Genomic DNA, 18,797 nt, shown 5'->3' with positions numbered 1-18,797 from the left:
CACTGTACCTCTGTACAAGTGACACTAATAAACCAATACCAATACACGACTGATCAATGTTAGTAAGTGGGTGGGGATACAGCCAGCAGTGATACATACATAAACTTTTGTATGTTCATAGGGAGAATGTGCAAACAGACAGCCCCCTTCCCGACCAGCTGGGACACTGGGACATTATGTAGGTGAGGGGGCAGAGTGAGCTGCTTCCCCTTTCGGTTCTGCACGAGGGTGGTGTGGGTGAGCATACGGAACATGACGCATCGGAGACGGAGAGGCTGGTTGGGAGTCGACCGAGACCTGAGAACTGCCAGCCAGTGTTGGAAGCTCTCAGTCGGGGAACGATGACCGCTGGCGCTCTCCTGCTACTGTTGAACGCCGCAGCACTCGGAGGTGAGGAGGGCGAGATACCCCCCGTCCCTAGACAGTAAATCGCCGTGTTATTTATTGAACACCTGGCTTGTGATTAGGATGGAGGAGGAGAGAGAAGTGATGATCTGAACCATATCCCTGACAAACAGGAAATGTTTCCTGGCTTCAGCAGAGAAACCTGATCAGTAGAATCTACTTCAAACCAACCTGTTTGCAATCTGATTTTAACAGTTTGCATCGTCTGACGGGTTTTAATTCGTGCTGAGCGCTTTGCAATGTTTGCATTTGCTATTTAGCCCGTGTTTTCCCTGTGCTGTTTTCGCAGGAGCTTCCTCGCCGTACAACTTGGTTCTGATCAACGACAGTCCCATCACCACGGGTGCTCAGGGCTTGGTGGAGGCCAGGCTGGTGTCCAGAGCTGGGGGTTTCCTCTCTCCCAACTCCCTCGCCTTCCACTGGGACTTACGGAGACCCCTGTCCGTCGTGCGCCGCTCGGAAGGAGCGCTGAGCTGCTCCCTCACCGTCCGCAGCCGGAGCCCGGGGGTCTACAAGCTCCGTGCCTGGGTGAGCCGGGCGGACTGCTGGGGGTGTCCGCCGCTCGCACACGGTTCCACCACTCTGCATGTGACAGGTGAGGGCGAGAACCTGCAACCCCCACTGACCCAGCCACAGTGCGGGACCCATGGGGAATCGAAGCACAGACTTCGATAACTTAAACCAATGGTAAATGCTATTTCATAATCAGATTAAAAGAGTCATTGAGTTATACTGTGGGGCTATACTATAGAGTTGGTTACACTATATTAAAGGGCCTTTCTTTGGCGAGAGGAGGATGAGAGGTGACTTGATAGAGGTGTACAAGATGATTAGAGGCATTGATCGAGTGGACAGTCAGACCTTTTTCCCAGGGCGAAAATGGCTCACACGAGGGGACATAATTTTAAGGCGATTGGAGGAAGGTATAAGGGGGATGTCTGGGGTAAGTTTTTTTACGCAGAGAGTGGTGGGTGCATGGAACGCACTGCCGGCAGAGGTTGTGGGGGCAGATACATTAGGGATGTGTAAGAGACTCTTGGATAGGCACATGAATGATAGAGAAATGGAGGGCTATGTGGGAGGGATTGGGTTAGATAGATCTAAGAATGTCTGCACAACATCGTGGGCTGAAGGGCCTGTACTGTGCTGTAGTGTTCTATGTTCTATACAGCACGGCGACAGGCTCTTTGGCCCAACTCGTCGATGGCAACCTGAACTAGTCCCATTTCCCTGTGTTTGGTCCCTATCCCTCTAAACCTTTCCTATCCATGCACTTGTCAAAGTCAAAGTCGAGTTTATTGTCATCTGCACAAGTCCATGTGTGCACAGGTGCAATGAAAAACTTACTTGCAGCAGCTTGGCAGGCACATAGCATCAGATAAGCAGCGTTCACAAGAAAAACAAATTAAACATAAATCATACACAATTTTTTACAAGAAAGAACACAGTTAGAACAAAAAAATCAAAGTCCATTTGAGCACAAAGTGGTCATAGTGTTGCGGTACTGAGGCAGTGATTAGGGTTGTGCCGGTTGGTTCAAGAACCGAATGGTTGAAGGGAAGTAGCTGTCCAGATGTCTTGTAAACATTGTAATTTTACCCCTTTTTACCTGGCAGCTCACTTTACATACTTGCCACCCTCTGTGTGAAAAACTTGGCTCTCAGGTCCTCTTTACATTTTCCCCCTCTCACTTTAAACTTACACCCTCTGGTTTTAGACTCCCCTACCCTGGGGAAAAAAGACTGACCATTCACCCTGTCATGATTTTATAAGCTTCTATAAGGTCACCTCTCAGCCTCTTTCACTCCAGGGAGAAAAGGTGAATTTACGGTGACTCTACTGATACTAGGATACCAGCATATTGTTCAGTGACAATAAATATGCTGGTGAATATTGAAGAGCTAGGATTTCACTGGGATAGTGGCGAATATTGTCCAATGGCTATAAATAGATTAGACTAGTAGTGAATGTTCCATAATCATAATTGCACTGGGTATGTGTTTAGGGTAACAGAGTCATACAGCGCAGAAACAGGCCCTTCAGCCTACCACATCCATTCTGACCCTCTTGCCCACCTGCACTGATCCCATTTGTCCGCATTAGGATTGATGCCACAGCCAAAAAAGCTCACCAGCACCTCTGCTTCCTCAGGAGGCTAAAGAAATTTGGCATGTCCCCGTTGACCCTCACCAATTTTGATAGATGCACCATAGAAAACATTCTATCTGGATGCTTCACGGCTTGGTACGGCAACTGCTTTGCCTGTAACCGCAAAAGACTGCAGAGAGTTGTGGACACAGCTCAGCACACCAAGGAAACCAGCCTCCCCTCCATGGACTCTGTCTATACCTCTCACTGCCTCGTAAAGCAGCCAACATAATCAAACAACAGGTCCTGAAGAAGGGTCCTGACCCGAAACATTGACCGCCTGCTTTTCTCCATGGATGCCGCCTGGCCTGCTGAGTTCCTCTAGCATCATAGTATTTTTCATCTAGATTCCAGCATTTGCAGTCTTTTGTTTCTCTAACATAACCAAAGACACCTTCCACCCTGGACATTCTCTCTTCTCCCCCCTCCCATCGGGCAGAAGATACAAAAGCCTGAAAGCACGTACCACCAGGCTCAAGGACAGCTTCTATCCCGCTGTTATTAAATGGTTTCCCTAGTACGATAAGACGGACCCTTGACCTCGCAATCTACCTCATTGTGGCCTTGCACCTTATTGTCTAACTGTAATGCACTTTCTCTGTAACTGTAACACTTTATTCTGTATTCTGTTATTGTTTTACCTTGTGCTACCTCAATGCACTGTGTAATGAATTGATCTGTATTGACGGTATGCAAGACAAGTTTTTCACTGTACCTCAGTACGTGTGACAATAATAAACCAACTTACCAATTTAATGTCTTTCTATGCCTGTGTATTTAAGTGTTTGTCTAAATGCCTCTTACATGTAGTGATTGTGTCTGATTCCAGCACCTCCTCTGGCAGCAAGTTCCAGATCTCAACCACTCTCTGAACACAAAAAAAATCCCCTTAAATCCTCTTTAAATCTCCTACCTCTCATCTTAAACATTTGCCCTCTTGTTTTTGATACGCCAACCATGGAAAAAAATCATTCTGACTTTCTACTGCCATCTGTGCCTCTTATGATTTTATCTACCTCTGTCGGGTGATTATTGTTTCATGACTATATGTTTCATGACTATGGCTAGGTGATTAGTAGTGAACATCGAACACTCCAGTTAGTAGCGAGTAATCTTTAGCAATTCTGTAATCAAACCAGGTTATTAGTGATTAATAGCTGTGCCATAAACTGGGTTAATAACGATTAATTTTTGATAATTACACCATAATTAATGAAAATTGTTTAATAACTATATAACTATATTAGGTTAACAATAAATGTCATTAAATGTTTAAGTACATTAGGTTACTTGTGAATAGTTTCTAATAACTGTGATTACCCCAATTTACTGGTTAGTGTTGTTAAATTATTTACTTATTAGGGTAATAGCAAATAATCGTTTAATCGTAATATTGTTAAACCAATTTCTTAATATATTCAGTAACTCATTTATTGTGAATGTTGCTTGAAAACTAATTAAACTGAATAAAAATCAAACAACTGGAGATGCAGGAAATCCAAAAAAAGGCAGAAAATATTGAAAACTCTCATCTGCGGAAAGGGAAACAAAGTTAATGTTTTATGTTGAAGACCCTTTGTCCTGATACATTGACTCTCTTTCTCTCTCCACAGGTGCTGTCTGACCTGCTGAGTTTTTCAAGCATTTCTTCTTGTTATAATTGTGGATGGTCTTTATTGCATAATTAAGCTGGGTTAATAATGAATATTGATTAATTGTGCAATTATACCAGGTTATTGGTGAATAATTTTTAAGAACATTTTGGCATCAGTGAATTTCAGGTCTAATTTTCTTTCCCAATTAGACTCTGTAATGGGGACTCTTTCATTGACGCAACTGAACGAAAGTGTCACTTCTTCAACCAATGGATACGAACTGGCCACAAAAACCCCAACAAAAATTTCATTCCTCCTTTACGATCCCAGCGGATACTTCAACACCTCCTTGTTCCACTACAGCTGGCACTTTGGAGATGGGTAAGTCCATGTCCCTGTGCTGTATGCTGTGTCTGAAGTAGTACTGGGTGAGGGGTTTTCATCCCTTTTAGAAAGTATTTGGATATTCTGGAGCCTCCAGGAGCAAGAGTGGGGAGTGGGATTGTTCTTAACAGCACTAGTATGGTCATACAACACACACAAAATGCTGGAGGAACTCAGCAGGTCAGGCAGCATCTATGGAGGGAAATAAACAGTCAATGTTTCGGGTCGAGACCCTTCATCAGGACTGGAGAGGAAGAGGGCAGAAGCCAGAATGTGGGGGGAGGGGGAGGACCACAGGCCGGCAGGTGACAGGTGAGTCCAGGTGAGAGGGGGAAGGTAGGAGGGTGGGGGTGAGGGAGGGGGGAGATGTAAGAAGCTGAGAGGTGACAGGTAGAAGAGGCAAAGGGCTGATGAAGAAGGAATCCGGTCGGAGAGGGCAGTGGACCATGGAATAAAGGGAAGGAGGTGGGGAATAGACGGGCAGGTCATGAGGGTGGGGGAAGGGGACAAAGAAGGGGGAGGGGACCACAGGAATGAGGGAAGACAAAGGAGGGAGAAAAGGTGGGGGGGGAAGAAGAGGGGAGGGGTTACTAGAAGTTAGAGAAATTGATGTTAAGGCCATCAGGTTGAAATATGAGGCGTTGTTCCTCCAACCTATGTCTGGCCTCAACGTGGCAGTAGAGGTAGCTATGGATAGACATGTCAGTATGGGAGTTGGATGTGGAATTGAAGTGGCTGGCCACCGGGAGATCCTGGCTTTTGTGGCGGACGGAACGAAGGTGCTCCACGAAGCGGTCACCCAATCTGTTTCAGGTCTCACCGATGCAGAGGAGGCTGCACCACGTTTATTGTCTGCAAACCTACTAACCTACCCATCCATGTTTTCATCCAGGTCATTTATATGCATCACAAACAGCAGAGGTCCCAGTACGGATCCCTGTGGAACACCGCTAGTCACAGACCTCCAGCCAGAATAACTCTCACCAACCACTACCCTCTGTCTTCTATGGGCAAGCCAATTCTGAATCCAAAAGTCAATTCATCGTGGATCCCATGCAACTTTATCTTCTAGATGAGCTTCCCATGAGGGACCTTGTCAAACACCATGTAGACAATATCCACAGCTCTACTTTCATCAATCACCCTCTTTACCTCTTCGAAAAATTCAATCAAGTTACTAAGACACGACTTGCCCTGCACAAAGCCATGTTGACTGTCCCTGATTAGGCCATGGTTTTCCAAATACACAGAAATGCTATCCCTAAAAATCCTCTCCAATAACTTCCCTACCACTGATGTGAGACTCACCAGTCTATAGTTTCCAGATGTTTGAAGCAAAATGCATGCCATTGAAGTCTTTCTCAAGTAGTTTAATGACCAATCAGTCCATTGCTGGTGACATTTTGTGCAAACTGTTAATTCAAACAAGTTCTTTTCTGATATTACGAAATGTAAACAAAAAATACCAGAATTACTCAGTAAATCAGTCAGCATCTATGTGGAGAAGAATCGTGTGATGTTCCAGCTCAAAGACCTTTAATCAGAACTGGGAAAAGTTTAAATAATAAAATATAATAACCTATAGAGTCATAGTGTACTATAGCACAGAAACAGGCCCTTCGGCCCATCTAGTCCATGCCAACCCGATCTTCTGCCTAGTCCCATCTACCTGCACCGGGACCATATCCCTCCAAACCCCTCCCATCCACGTACCTACCCAAACTTCCCTTAAATGTTACAATTGAACCCCCATCTACCACTTCCACTGGCAGCTCGTTCCACCCTCTGAGTGAAGAAGTTCCCCTTCAGATTCCCCTCAAACATTTCACCTTTCACCTTAAACCTATGTCCTCTAGTTCTAGTCTCACCCAACCTGAGGGGAAAAAGCCTGCATGCATTCACCCTATCTATACCCTTCATAATTCTGTATACCTCTGTAAGATCTGCCCTCATCCTCCTGCACTCCAGGGTGATTCTTTATGTTGTAGTGAAGGGGAAGGGGTGGAGAGAACAGAGGGGATGTCTGTGATAGGATAGAGGTCAAGAGAGGCTGAACGGCATAAGTGGTGGTGGTGCTGGCTGGGAGAGGGTGTGACAGGTTTGTTCATTGCTACCGCACTGTCTGACAGAGATGTAAGTCGAAGACGGTAATTGAGGACAGAGGAGGGGGTGAAAATCATGTTGGACCATGATGAGATATACAACGCTGCAGTTGCCGGGAAATCTGAAACAGAAGGGAATGCTGAAAATATCTGGAGAGGGGAAACCTTCTGATACAAACTGGAAAATTGTAAGATCTGAAGATGTTGAATTTAATGTTGGGTCTCGAGGACTGTAACACACCTCGTCAGAAGGTGGGATGCTGTCTTGGGTTCACTTTGGGCTTCGTTGGAACAGGTTAAGGGGCCAGAGAGATGGACATCAGAGTGGGAGTGGTACAGAGAATTATTTATTGGTTTGTTATTGTCACGTACCAGGATACACTGAAAAACTTTTGTTTGCGTGCCATGCATAATTATGCTGAGATACTAAAAAGAAAAACGGAATGCAGAACATAGTGTTACAGCTGCAGAGAAGGTGCAGTGCAGGTGGACAAATAAAGTGCAAGGGCCACGACGAGGTAGATTAAGAGATCAAGAGTTCATCTTTTAGAGGCAATAAAGACGAGGCTGGTTTGCTCCCTTTAAAGTTACTGACAACTGGAAGTCTCTTAATCTTATCCCAAGGTAGATTCTTGGATCATATCATATCATGGCTGGGGTTTTATTGAAGTTAATCTGAAGTGGGCAGAATGCATAAAACTGTATAAATCTGGGTCTAAGACAAGGCTTCAAATTACTCCTCTGATTTCTTATGGATATAAAGCTAGAAGGGAAATGTAGAGGACCGATTTCATTTGGCAAGGTTCTGCGATCTGGGGGCACTCCTTAAAAGGGGCAGTGAGGCAGGAACTTTCCAAAGGGAACTGAATAAACACTTGGATATGGGGAATTATGGTGCCGTGCGGAAAGAATGAGTTGGTGACATTAATCTTTCAAAGAGCTAGCACAGGAAGGAAGGGCTGAATGTTCCTGTGCTGAACAGTGCTGTTAAACTAACCCGATTGCTGATTTCCAAAAACCAAACTAAACATCGTGGAATGAAAGATTCACCATGTGTGTTTTTGTTCTTTGACTTCACACAGGGAGAAAACAATCACAAATGATTCATACACATTCCATGTCTACCCGAAAGCAGGCATTTACCAGGCTCATGTTGACGTCTTCGTGTTCCTCAGCCACTCCCGGAGAAAGACTGGGGTCTTTGGTGTCACACTGAGCCTTCTAGGTAACGCTGGGTCTCCTTAACACCTCCACTGAGCCATGTCTTATGGCCATGGCCATGATATGAAGCAACTCCAAAACGCAAGTTGAGCCCAGGTTATCGGACAGAAGTTTCACTGTGCTTGGGAAGGGAAGTGAAGGTGAAAATCTGTTACACAAAAAGTTCAAGGTGTTGTGTGCTGTACAATAGCTCTTGCACACTTCGTTCGTGCAAAGGGACTTGGGAGTCCTGGTTCCAGATTCCCTGAAGGTTAACTTGCAGGTTGAGTTGGTAGTAAAGAAGGCAAATGCAATGTTAGGATTCATGTCGAGAGGTCTAGAACATAAAAGATGTACTGCCGAGGCTTTATAAGGCATCGGTCAGACTGCATTTGGAATATTGTGAGCAATTTTGGGCCCCATATCTAAGGAAGGATGTGCTGACCCTGGAGAGGGTCCAGGGGATGTTCACAAGAATAATCCCAGGAAAGAAAGGCTTAGGTTAAGAAAGGCTTCAGGAGCATTTGATGTCTCTGGGCCTCTACTTGACAGAGTTCAGAAGGATGAGGGGGGAATCTCATTGAAATCTAATGGACACTAAAAGAGTGAATTTGGAGGGGATGTTTCCATCAGTGGGAGAGTCTAGGATCTGAGGGCACAGCCTCAGAATAAAGGGACATCCCTTTAAAACTGAGATGAGGAGGAATTTCTTCAGCCAGAGGGTGGTGAACCTGTGGAATTTGTTACTTCAGAGGGCTGTAGAGGCCAAGTCATTAGGTGTATTTAAGGCAAAGATTGATAGGTTGTTGATTGGTAAGGGGGTTACAGGGGTTGAAAAAAAAACAGCCATGGTTAAATAGCAGAGCAGACTCAATGGGCCAAATGGCCTAATTCTGCTCCTATATCTTATGGTCTTATGACCTAAAAGCTTGTTGCCCACTAACTCTGTTCTGGATCGTGGTTTTGGGGGTTAGAGAGAATGGGGGTGACGAAGGTTGGATCGGGCAGTGAGGAGGCAGGGGGTGGACTGGAGAATTCGAGGTTTTGTTCGGAGCCAAGGGTGTGGTTAAGATGGAGAGGTGATCGGGATCCTGAGGACATCAGTGGTGGGGTGGAGAGGGTTTTGCCTTAAATAGTCACAGAAAGGATGACAAATAAAATTCAATAAAACTGTAGATGCTGGAAAATCTAAGATAAAAACGGAAAATGCTGGTCAGGCAGCATCTGTGGGAAGGATGACGTAACTTCACACAGGTGGGCTCCTCTAACCCCACCTGTGGTTGGAGAAGGCCTCAGCCGCTAGTTTTGTTTTATCCTTTGTTTCAGGCGGAATAATTTTGTGCAAGCGGTATTGAAACCTGTGCCTGCCATCTTAAGTTACTATGTGTGCTTTGTGTCTGCACAACTTCCTGACAAGAGGGCCTGTGTCCAGTTTAAGGAAGGACACCAGGCACTCAACCAGGATTTGTTTTACAGTTTGAATTGTTGACTTGTGACCAAAGGGAGCTCCAAATTCATGAAATTATTTTTCTTCTTAGAAAAAGCTGTTTAATTATTTACTTTTATTTTAATTCTTTACAAATGACTTTATCAGAGACGTTAAAGTTTGGGGGTGAGCTTTCAAAGGGCGCGGGGATGTTTCGGGGTCAGGTTACACTGCCCGAGGCCTGCTCGTTGCTAGGAAGCTGCTGGGCCTTGTGGAATGTCTGAGGGGGTTGTAGGTGGAGGGGACAACTATCTGGCCTCTGGAAGAGGTCATCACAGGTGGGCCAGGCTCAGCAAGACCCACACCAAAAACTAAACACGTAGGTCACAAGCTATGGAACCTCTAAAAGTCAAAGTTAAAGGCAAGTTTATTGTCACATGCACAAGTACATGTGTGCACAGGTGCAATGAAAAACTTGCAGCAGCTTCACAGGCACATAGCATTAGAGGTACAGTATTCACAAGAAAAACATCAATATGCAAAATTATACAAGAAAGAATACAATTAGAACAAAAAAAAACCAAAATCCATTGTAGTGCAAAATGGTTAAAATTGTCTCAGTTGCTATACTGAGGCAGTGATTAGGGTTGTGTAGGTTGGTTCAAGAACCAAATGGTTGAAGGGAAGTAGCTGTTCTTGAACGTGGTGGTGTGGGACTTCAGGCTTCTGTACCTCCTGCCCAATGGGAGCTGTGAGAAGATGGCACGGCCCGGATGGTGGGGATCTTTGATGCTAGACGTCGTCCTCTTGAGGCAGTGCCTCCTGTGGATACTCCCGATGGTGGGGAGGGATGTGCCCGTGATGTATTGGGCTGAGTCTACAACTGGCTAATTAACTCTGGTCAATCCATACACTGAGAAATCTGGCATCTCCTGAAGTCAGAGTCACACAGTATGGAGCAGCCCCTTTGAATCCGTGCCGACATTTACACTAATTCCATTTCATTCTGGTTTCATGGTGGTGGTGGAAGCAGATCCGATAGTGGCGTTTAAGAGGCTGTTAGATAGACGTGTGAATATGCAGGGAATGGAGGGGTATGGATCACGTGCAGGCAGAAGAAATTTAGTTTAATTCGACATCATTCTTGGCGCATCATGGCCTGAGGGGCCTGTTCTCTCTGCTGTACTGCTCGACGTTCTAATTAACCTGCCTACCCGTGGGGGGAAGGTGGAGCAACCAGAGGATTATTCAAGAGAATAGACTCGAGTGGTTTAATGCTTTTCCTGAGATAAGAGCGATGAATTTGTAGTATGACAGTAACACACCAAATCACTCATTCTCCATACATCTGCCTCATTCCAGATTCAATCAAATCCATCGAGGTCAAGAGTACAGACAACCTGCATGCTAGTGGTATCCATGATCTCCACCTGCATGTTAATGGCAGGTAAGAGGCTGAGTACGTTGGTCTTTGGGGCTACAGATGCCAGAATAAGTCCAATTCCACATTGAGTTTAGACTAGCTGGCAATCAGCATCAATCCAGTAGTTACGCCGCATGAGTTGATTGGCATCATTGAATCCCTGCCAGCTCCTGGTTGGGCAATCCTGCCAGCCCCACTCTCCCACTCTTTTCCCCACGCCACGCACATCACAGAACCAGGCCATTGGGCCCATCTCGTCTATGTCAGACTATTGGCTCATCCTTCTGTTCCTTGGGGGATTCCATGGACACTGATACCTGACACAGGTAGATGTAGGGACACTGATTGTCGGTGTTAAGACCAACTAAGCATCTGGAACCTTTCAAGTAACACGCCGTGAAAGATCTAATGCAAAGGGTCCCCTTATATAAGAAAGGACATGGTAGCATTGGAAGCAGTCAAGAAGAGGTTGACCAGGTAACCCCTGGGACAAAAGGGTTGTCCTATCACAAGTGTCTAAACAACAACCTATATCCGTAGTCTTTAGAAGAATGAGGGCCGATGTTATTGAAACGTAAGATCGTGAGGGTTGTGACAGGGTAGATGTTGAAATAGTTCCATTATTGGGGAAGGTGTGGACAAGGGGACGTAGTTACAAAGTAAGGGGAGTAACTGAGGTGGGTAGGAGCATCTCCTCTCAGAGTATGGTGAATCTCTGTAATTCTCTACTGCAGTGGAGGCTGAATCACTGGGAGTGTTTAAGGATGAGGTCGATACATTTTTGAAAGATCAGAGGGCTGAAGGCAATGGGGAACTGGCGCAGAAAAGGAGTTGAGTCCCGAGGCAGATCAGCCATGATCATACTGAGTGGTTGGGCAGGCTGGAGGGGCCTATTCCTGCTCTCACTGCCTTGAGTTGTGTGTCCCTGCTCTGATCTCACATGTTATGGTCACCCATAAATCACAACTTTGGCCGATGGTACTTGCGATCAACAAGGATGATAAAAACATATTACAACTTAGTATGCAATCCAGAAACCCAGTGAGGTATCAAAGTCACACACTCAGCCAACCCAGATACAATAATCCAGCTTCAGCATTGAGGTGTGGGACTATAGTTATTACTCTATAGTTACATTCAGACAGAACTAGGAGCAAGACAGGCGATCCAGCCCTTTGAACCAGCCCTGCCATCCATCAACAAAATAGCTCATCTACCTTGGCACCATTTTCTTGTCCTATCACCAATTTAGATCCAAGGGCATAGCCTCAGAATAAGGGGACATTCCTTTAGAACTGGGATGAGGAGGAACTTCTTCAGCCAGAGGGTGGTGAATCTGTGGAATCCAGGGCTGTGGAGGCCAAGTCATTGGGTGTATTTAAGGCAGAGGTTGATAAGTTCCTAATCGGTAAGGAGGTGAAGGGTCACGGGGAGAAGGCAGGAGAATGGAGTTGAAAAAAAATCAGCCACAATTGAATGGTGGAGCAGACTCGATGGGCTGAATGACCTAATTCTGCTCCTATATAGATTCATAGAGAGTCTTAGACTTATAGAGCTATACAGCACGGAAACAGGCCCTTCGGCCCAACTTGTCCATGCCAACCAAGTTGCCTAACTAAGCCAGTCCCATTTGCCCACATTAGATAAGATTTCTTTATTAGTCACATGTACATCGAAACACACAGTGAAATGCATCTCTTTGTGTAGTGTTCTGGGGGCAGCCCACAAGTGTCGCCACGCTTCCGGCGCCAACATAGCATGCCCACAACTTCCTAACCCGTACGTCTTTGGAATGTGGGAGGAAACCGGAGCACCCAGAGGAAACCCACGCAGACACGGGGAGAACATACATACTCCTTAAAGACAGTGGCCAGATTTGAACCTGGGTCTACCACATCCATTCGGACCCTCTTGCCCACCTACACTGATCCCATTTGTCCACTTTAGGATCAACACCAGCGCCTATGCTTCCTCAGGAGGCTAAAGAAATTTGGCATGTCCCCTTTGACCTTCACCAACTTTTATCCATGCACCATAGAAAACATCGTATCTGGATGCATCACGGCTTGGTATGGCAGCTGCTCTGCCCGGGACCGCAAGAAACTGCGGAGGGTTGTGGACACAGCTCAGCACGTCATGGAAACCAGCCTCCCCTCCATGGACTCTGTCCACACTTCTCGCTGCCTCAGTAAAGCAGCCAACATAATCAAAGTCCCCACCCACCCTGGTCATTATGTCTTCTCCCCCCCCCACCCCCTCCCATCAAGCAGAAGGTACAAAAAGCCTGAAGGCACGTACCACCAGGCTCAAGGACAGCTTCTATCCCACTGTTATAAGGCCATTGAACAGTTCCCTGGAACAATAAGATGGACTCTTGACCTCACAATCTACCTCATTATGACCTTGCACCTTATTGTCTCTCTGCACTGCACTGTCTCTGTAACTGTACACTTCATACTGCGTTCTGTTATTGTTTTCCCTTGTACTACCTCAATGTACTGATGTGATGAAATGATCTGTATGGATGGCATGCAAAGCAAAGTTTTTCACTGTACCTCGGTACATGTGACAATAATAAAACAATTTACTGAGCAAAACTCTATAAATCTGCATTAAGAAACCTTTACTGCTGTATTCATATTCACTAGTTGTTGCGCAAGAGAGCTGGCGTGACAGAGGGAGAGAGTGTGAGTATTGGTTAAGTAAACAGTTCTTATTTGCAATCCTCTTGCAGTCCACCACTCAAGATCTGCTGGCTGCTCTCTCAGAACTGTATCCCTGTGGTCGGCCACAAGTGTCGCCCAGTACAACTGGACAGGTCACAGGACTACAACCTGAGCTGCACCCTGGGTCCGCCAGAACCGTACACCTTAAACGTGCGGGCCGAGAACAGTGTGAGCGCTCTTCAGACCTGCTATAGGATAACTTCGTGGAAAAGTGGTGAGTCTGCCGTGCTGGTGAGAGGAAGCCTGGAGACAGCAAAGAGTGGGTAAAGGCTGATATAAAGCACTGGTGTGGAGAGCTGGAACCCAAGTACTGAAGGAGTGGACTTACACTTCTTAGCCTAATATTATCAAAGTCTGAAGAATATTTTTTTCTTTGTTCATAGGTTTAAGCTGAGAGGGGAAAAATTTAAAAGGGACATAGAACATGGAACACTACAGCACAACAACAGGCCCTTCGGCCCACAATGTCTGTGCCAACCATGATGCCAAATTAAACTAAACCTATCTGCCTGCATTTGATCCATTCCCTGCACATTCGTGTGTCTGTTTAAAAGCCTCTTAAACGCCTCTATCGTGTCCGCCTCCACCACCACCCCTGGCAGCACAATCCAGGCACCCACCACTCTCTGTGTAAAAAAACTTACCCTGCACATCTCCCTGAAACTTTCTCCCTCTCACCTTAAAGCTATGCCCTCTGGTACCCGGAACAGGCCCTTCGGCCCAACTCATCCATATCGACCAAGGTGCCCACCTAAGCTGGTCCCATTTGCCCGTGTTTGGCCCATCCAAATGTCTTCTAAATGTTGTTACTGTACCTGCCTCAACCACTACTTCTGGCAGAAAAACAAAGGCACAAAGGACTGCAGATGCTGGAATCCAGATGAAAAACAGATGAAAGCTACGTAGGCAAGTGGGATGAAATGTGAGGACAAGGGGGAACCTATCTCTCTTGCATCTGGGAGGGGTGGGGGTGAGAGTGGGAGTATTGGTGTAGGTATTGGTTTATTATTGTCACCTGTACCAAGGTACAGTGAAAAACTTGGCTTGCATACCGATCGTACAGGTCAATTCATTACACAGTGCAGATACATTGAGTTAGTACAGAGTGCATTGAGGTAGTACAGGTAAAAACAATAACAGAATACAGAGTAAAGTGTCACAGCTACAGGGAAGGGCGTTGCAGGTAGGCAATAAGGTGCAAGGTCACAACAAGGTAGATCGTGAGGTCAAGAGTCCATTTTATCGTAGAAGGGAACCATTCAATAGTCTTATCACAATGCCCTCAGGCTCCTGTATCCTCTGCCTGATGGGAGAGGGGAGAAGAGAGAATGTCCCGGGTGGGTGGGGTCTTTGATTATGCCGGCTGCTTCACCAAGGCAGTGAGAGGTAAAGACAGAGTCCATGGAGGGTAGGCTGGTTTCCGTGATGCGTTGGGCTGTGTCCACAACTCTCTGCAGTTTCTTGCAGTCCTGGGCAGAGCAGTTGCCATACCAAGCCGTGATTCATCCAGGTGGGATGCTTTCTATGGTACATCGATAAAAGTTGGTGAGTGTCAAAGGGGACATGCCAAATTTCTTTAGCCTCCTGAGGAAGTAGAGGTGCTGGTGAGTTTTCTTGGCCATGGCATCTACATGGTTTTACCAGGGCAGGCTATTGGTGATGTTCACTCTGAGGAACTTGAAGCTCTCAACCCTCTCGACCTCAGCACCAGTGATGTAGACAGGAGCATGTGCACCGCCCCCTTTCCTGAAGTCAATGACCAGCTCTTTTGTTTTGTTGACATTGAGGGAAAGGTTGTTGTCGTGACACCATGTCACTAAGCTCTCTACCTCCTTCCTGTACTCCGACTCACTGCTGTTTGAGATACGGCCTACTACGGTGATATCATCTGCAAACCTGTAGATGGAGTTACAGCAGAATTTGGCCACGCAGACGTGAGTATATAGGGAGTAGAGTAGAGGGCTGAGGACACAGCCTTGTGGGGCATCAGTGTTGAGAATAATCGTGCCGGAGGTATTGCTGCCTATCCTCACTGATTGCGGACAGTTGGTCAGAAAATCAAGGATCCAGTTACAGGGGGAGGTGTTGAGTCCCAGGTCTCGGAGTTTGGTGATGAGTTTGCCTGGAATTATGGTATTGAAGGCGGAGCTGTGGTCAATAAACAATAGTCTAACGTAGGTGTCTTTACTGTCCAGATGCTCCAGAGTTGAGTGTAGGGCCAGGGAGATGGCATCCACTGTAGACCTGTTACGGCAGTAGGTGAATTACAGAGGGTCAAGGTTGTCTGGGTGCGGGAAATGGCAGAGATACGGGTATGAGCTCTCTCGACCAGAAAGAAGTTGGACATCTCGGATGCCCTGGAGTGGAAAGCCTCATCATGGGAGCAGATGCGGCGGAGGCGGAGAAATTGAGAGAAAGGGATCGTGTCCTTGCAAGAGACAGGGTGGGAGGAGCTGTAATCGCGGTAGCTGTGGGCCTCAGTGGGTTTGTAGAGGATGTCAGTGGATAAGGACTCTCCTGAGATGGAGACGGAAAGATCGAGGAAGGAGAGAGAGGTGTCAGTGAGGACAAATGGGGACCCTATCCCTGTTGGTTCTGGGAGGGTTGGAGGTGAGGGCGGAAGAAGGGTCCTGACCCGAAACGTTGACCGCCTGCTTTTCTCCGCGGATGCTGCCTGGCCTGCTGAGTTCCTCCAGCAGCGTCATGTTTTTCACCACTTCTGGCAGCTCGTTCCGTACACACAGCACCCTCTATGTGAAGAAGTTGCCCCACAGGTCCCTTCGAAGTCTTTTCCCTCTCACCTGAAACCTTTCCCCTTTATTTTGTGGCTCCCTTGCCCTGGGAAAAAGACTCGAGTGCATTCACCCTATCTATGCCCCTCATGATTTTATACACCTCTCAGTCTCCTACGCTCCAAGGAAAAAAGTCCTAGCCTGGCCAACCTCTCCCTATAACTCAGGCCATTGAATCCTGGTAACGTTGGCAAATTGGCAAAGATCTGGAATTCCACTCATTAGCCACCTCTCTGTCTCTCTCTCTCCCCACTTCTTCATGATGCCTTGTTCCCTTTGGTTACAGGAGGTAGGGGGTTAGATAGTCTTAGGTCGGCACAACATTGCGGGCCAAAGGGCCTGTATTGTGCTGTACTGTTCTATGATTCTATGACGATGCTGTTTGGTCACCTGGAGTCAGGCCCTCCAGTCCTGGCAGTAAGATTCTGGAGGCTGATGAAACTAGCCTCCGCTGGGAATGAGCGAAAATGGGATTGTTGTGGGATTAGTGCAAGTGGGTGGCTAATGGTCGGAACAGACCCGATGGGCCGAAGGGTCTGTTTCTGTGCTGTGGTGACCCCACGAGCTGCCCGGAGATGCCTGATCAGAGTCAGCACCCTAGCGTGTGATTGTGTTACGCCATGCCCTCCCTGTGGATTCCCTCACCACACATGGCATGTCTCTGCAGGAGACTGACATGACCCTCTCTGCTGCTTTCACTTCTCTTTTGGCGGTAGCTGGCAGAGAGGCTGGACACTTCCCCTTCAGCAGCACCCGACCCTTCTGACAGGAAGCTGCTCAATCTAGAATCTGGATATAAGGACAGACCAAATCATGAGGCTTAAAGTGATTCAGAATCAGATTAGTTTATTGAATCAGAATCAGTTTTACTATCACTGATGTATATCATGAAATTTGTGGTTTTGTGGCAGCAAGACATAAAAATTACTATAAGTTACAAAAATAAATAAATAGTGCAATAGAGGAATAACGCATGGGTTCATGGACCATTCAGAAATCGGATGGCGGAGGGAAAGAAGCTGTTCCTGAAACATTGAGTGTGGGTCTTCAGGCTCCTGTACCTCCTGCCTGATGGTACGGGGGATGTCCCGGATGGTGAGGGTCCTTAATGAGTCTACAAAATCTTCTACAAACCCACTGACGCCTACAGCTACCTCGATTACAGCTTCTCACACCCTGTCTGTAGTGTTCTATGTTCTATGTCTCTTTCAAGGACACTATCCCTTTTTCTTGAGGAACCGCCTCTTGAAGACGTCCTCGGTGGTGGGGAGGGTTGTGCCTGTGATGGAGCTGGCTGAGTCTACAACCCTCTGCAGCCTTTTGCAATCCTATACATCCCCGTCGTACACACCACAGTGCAATGAAATTCCTTGTTGGCATGAAGCTCACAGAGTAAACAGTGTACATGATCATAGTACAGCAACAACGGCAAAACAACAGGATGGTACAAAGATTGTAATCTGAAGTAGTGAAAAAGAAAAGCTGAAGTGACAATAACAGAAGAGGTCGAGTTAAGAGTCTGAGATCGTGGCAGCACCACCGGGAAGGGGATGTGACAGAGGTGATTGGTTCAGGAGTCCGATCGCAGTGGGGAAGAAGCTGTCCTTGAGTCTGGTTGTCCGGACTTTCACAAGATCGCAAGACAAAGGAGCAGAAGTAGGCCATTCGGCCCATCGTGTCTGCTCTGCCACTTCACCATGAGCTAAACTATTCTCCCATCTAGCCCCAGTTCCCGGCCTTCTCCCCATATCCCTTGATACCCTGACTAATTAGATACCTATCAATCTCTGCCTCAAACACCCACAATGATCGGGCCTCCACAGCTGTATGTGGCAACAAATTCCATAAATCCACGACCCTCTGGCTAAAGAAATTTCTCCACATCTCTGTTTTAAATGGGTACCCTCTAATTCTAAGACTGTGCCCTGTTGGCCTAGACTCACCCACCATGGGAAACAACTTAGCCACATCTACTCTGTCCAGTCCTTTCAACATTCGAGATGTTCCTATGAGCTCCCCTCTCATTCTTCTGTATTCCAATGAGTATAGTCCAAGAGCCAATAATCGCTCATCGTATGTCAGCCCTTTCATTCCAGGAATCATCTTCGTAAATCTTCTCTGAACCCTCTCCAGGATTTTCCAGCTCCTGTATCTTCTCCCAGAAGGCAGAAGAGAGAAAAGGGAACGGCCCATGGCAGCAGGCATCCTTGATGATACCGTCAGCCTTCCTGAAGCAACGCTCCTTGAGGATGTGCTGGATGAAGGAAGTGAGGAGCCTGTGACGGACTGGGCAGTGTTTAGCACTAGAAGAATTATTTCCTCCGTTTGGGTTAGTCCAGGGGGAATGACCTCAACACTGGAGTCCTGGAGGTGATTCTAAGAACCTCTTCACACCAAGGGAAGGAGAAATCAGGAATGCTCCCCAAACGTTGTTAAAGCAGATTGGAAAATTGGAGCTGAAACTGATAGAGGTTTGGAGCAAAACGTAAACTGCTGGGGGAAGTCAGTGGGTCGAGCAGCATCTGTGGAAAGGAAGTTGCTTGACAAATGCTGTTCAGAATCTGAATCAGGTTTATTATCTCTGACATATGTTGTG

General features: G+C 46.7%; 1 protein-coding gene across 1 annotated transcript in view; it reads left to right on the top strand.

Moving 5' to 3' along the window:
• Nucleotides 1–260: 260 nt before the first annotated feature.
• tmem130 (transmembrane protein 130) overlaps nucleotides 261–18,797 on the top strand; it is a 29,623-nt gene continuing 11,086 nt past the window's right edge. The window contains exons 1-6 of the mRNA XM_052022078.1: nucleotides 261–390; nucleotides 695–1,000; nucleotides 4,358–4,529; nucleotides 7,717–7,859; nucleotides 10,623–10,707; nucleotides 13,418–13,623. Of these exons, the coding sequence (XP_051878038.1) occupies nucleotides 342–390; nucleotides 695–1,000; nucleotides 4,358–4,529; nucleotides 7,717–7,859; nucleotides 10,623–10,707; nucleotides 13,418–13,623 (961 nt within the window). The 5' untranslated portion in view covers nucleotides 261–341. The remainder of the gene's footprint in view (nucleotides 391–694; nucleotides 1,001–4,357; nucleotides 4,530–7,716; nucleotides 7,860–10,622; nucleotides 10,708–13,417; nucleotides 13,624–18,797) is intronic.

Source organism: Pristis pectinata, chromosome 8 (genome assembly GCF_009764475.1).
Source record: "Pristis pectinata isolate sPriPec2 chromosome 8, sPriPec2.1.pri, whole genome shotgun sequence".
Classification (NCBI taxonomy): Eukaryota; Metazoa; Chordata; class Chondrichthyes; order Rhinopristiformes; family Pristidae; genus Pristis; species Pristis pectinata.
Note: the sequence above shows the minus strand (reverse complement) of the source record. Positions and strands in the feature narration are given on the sequence as shown.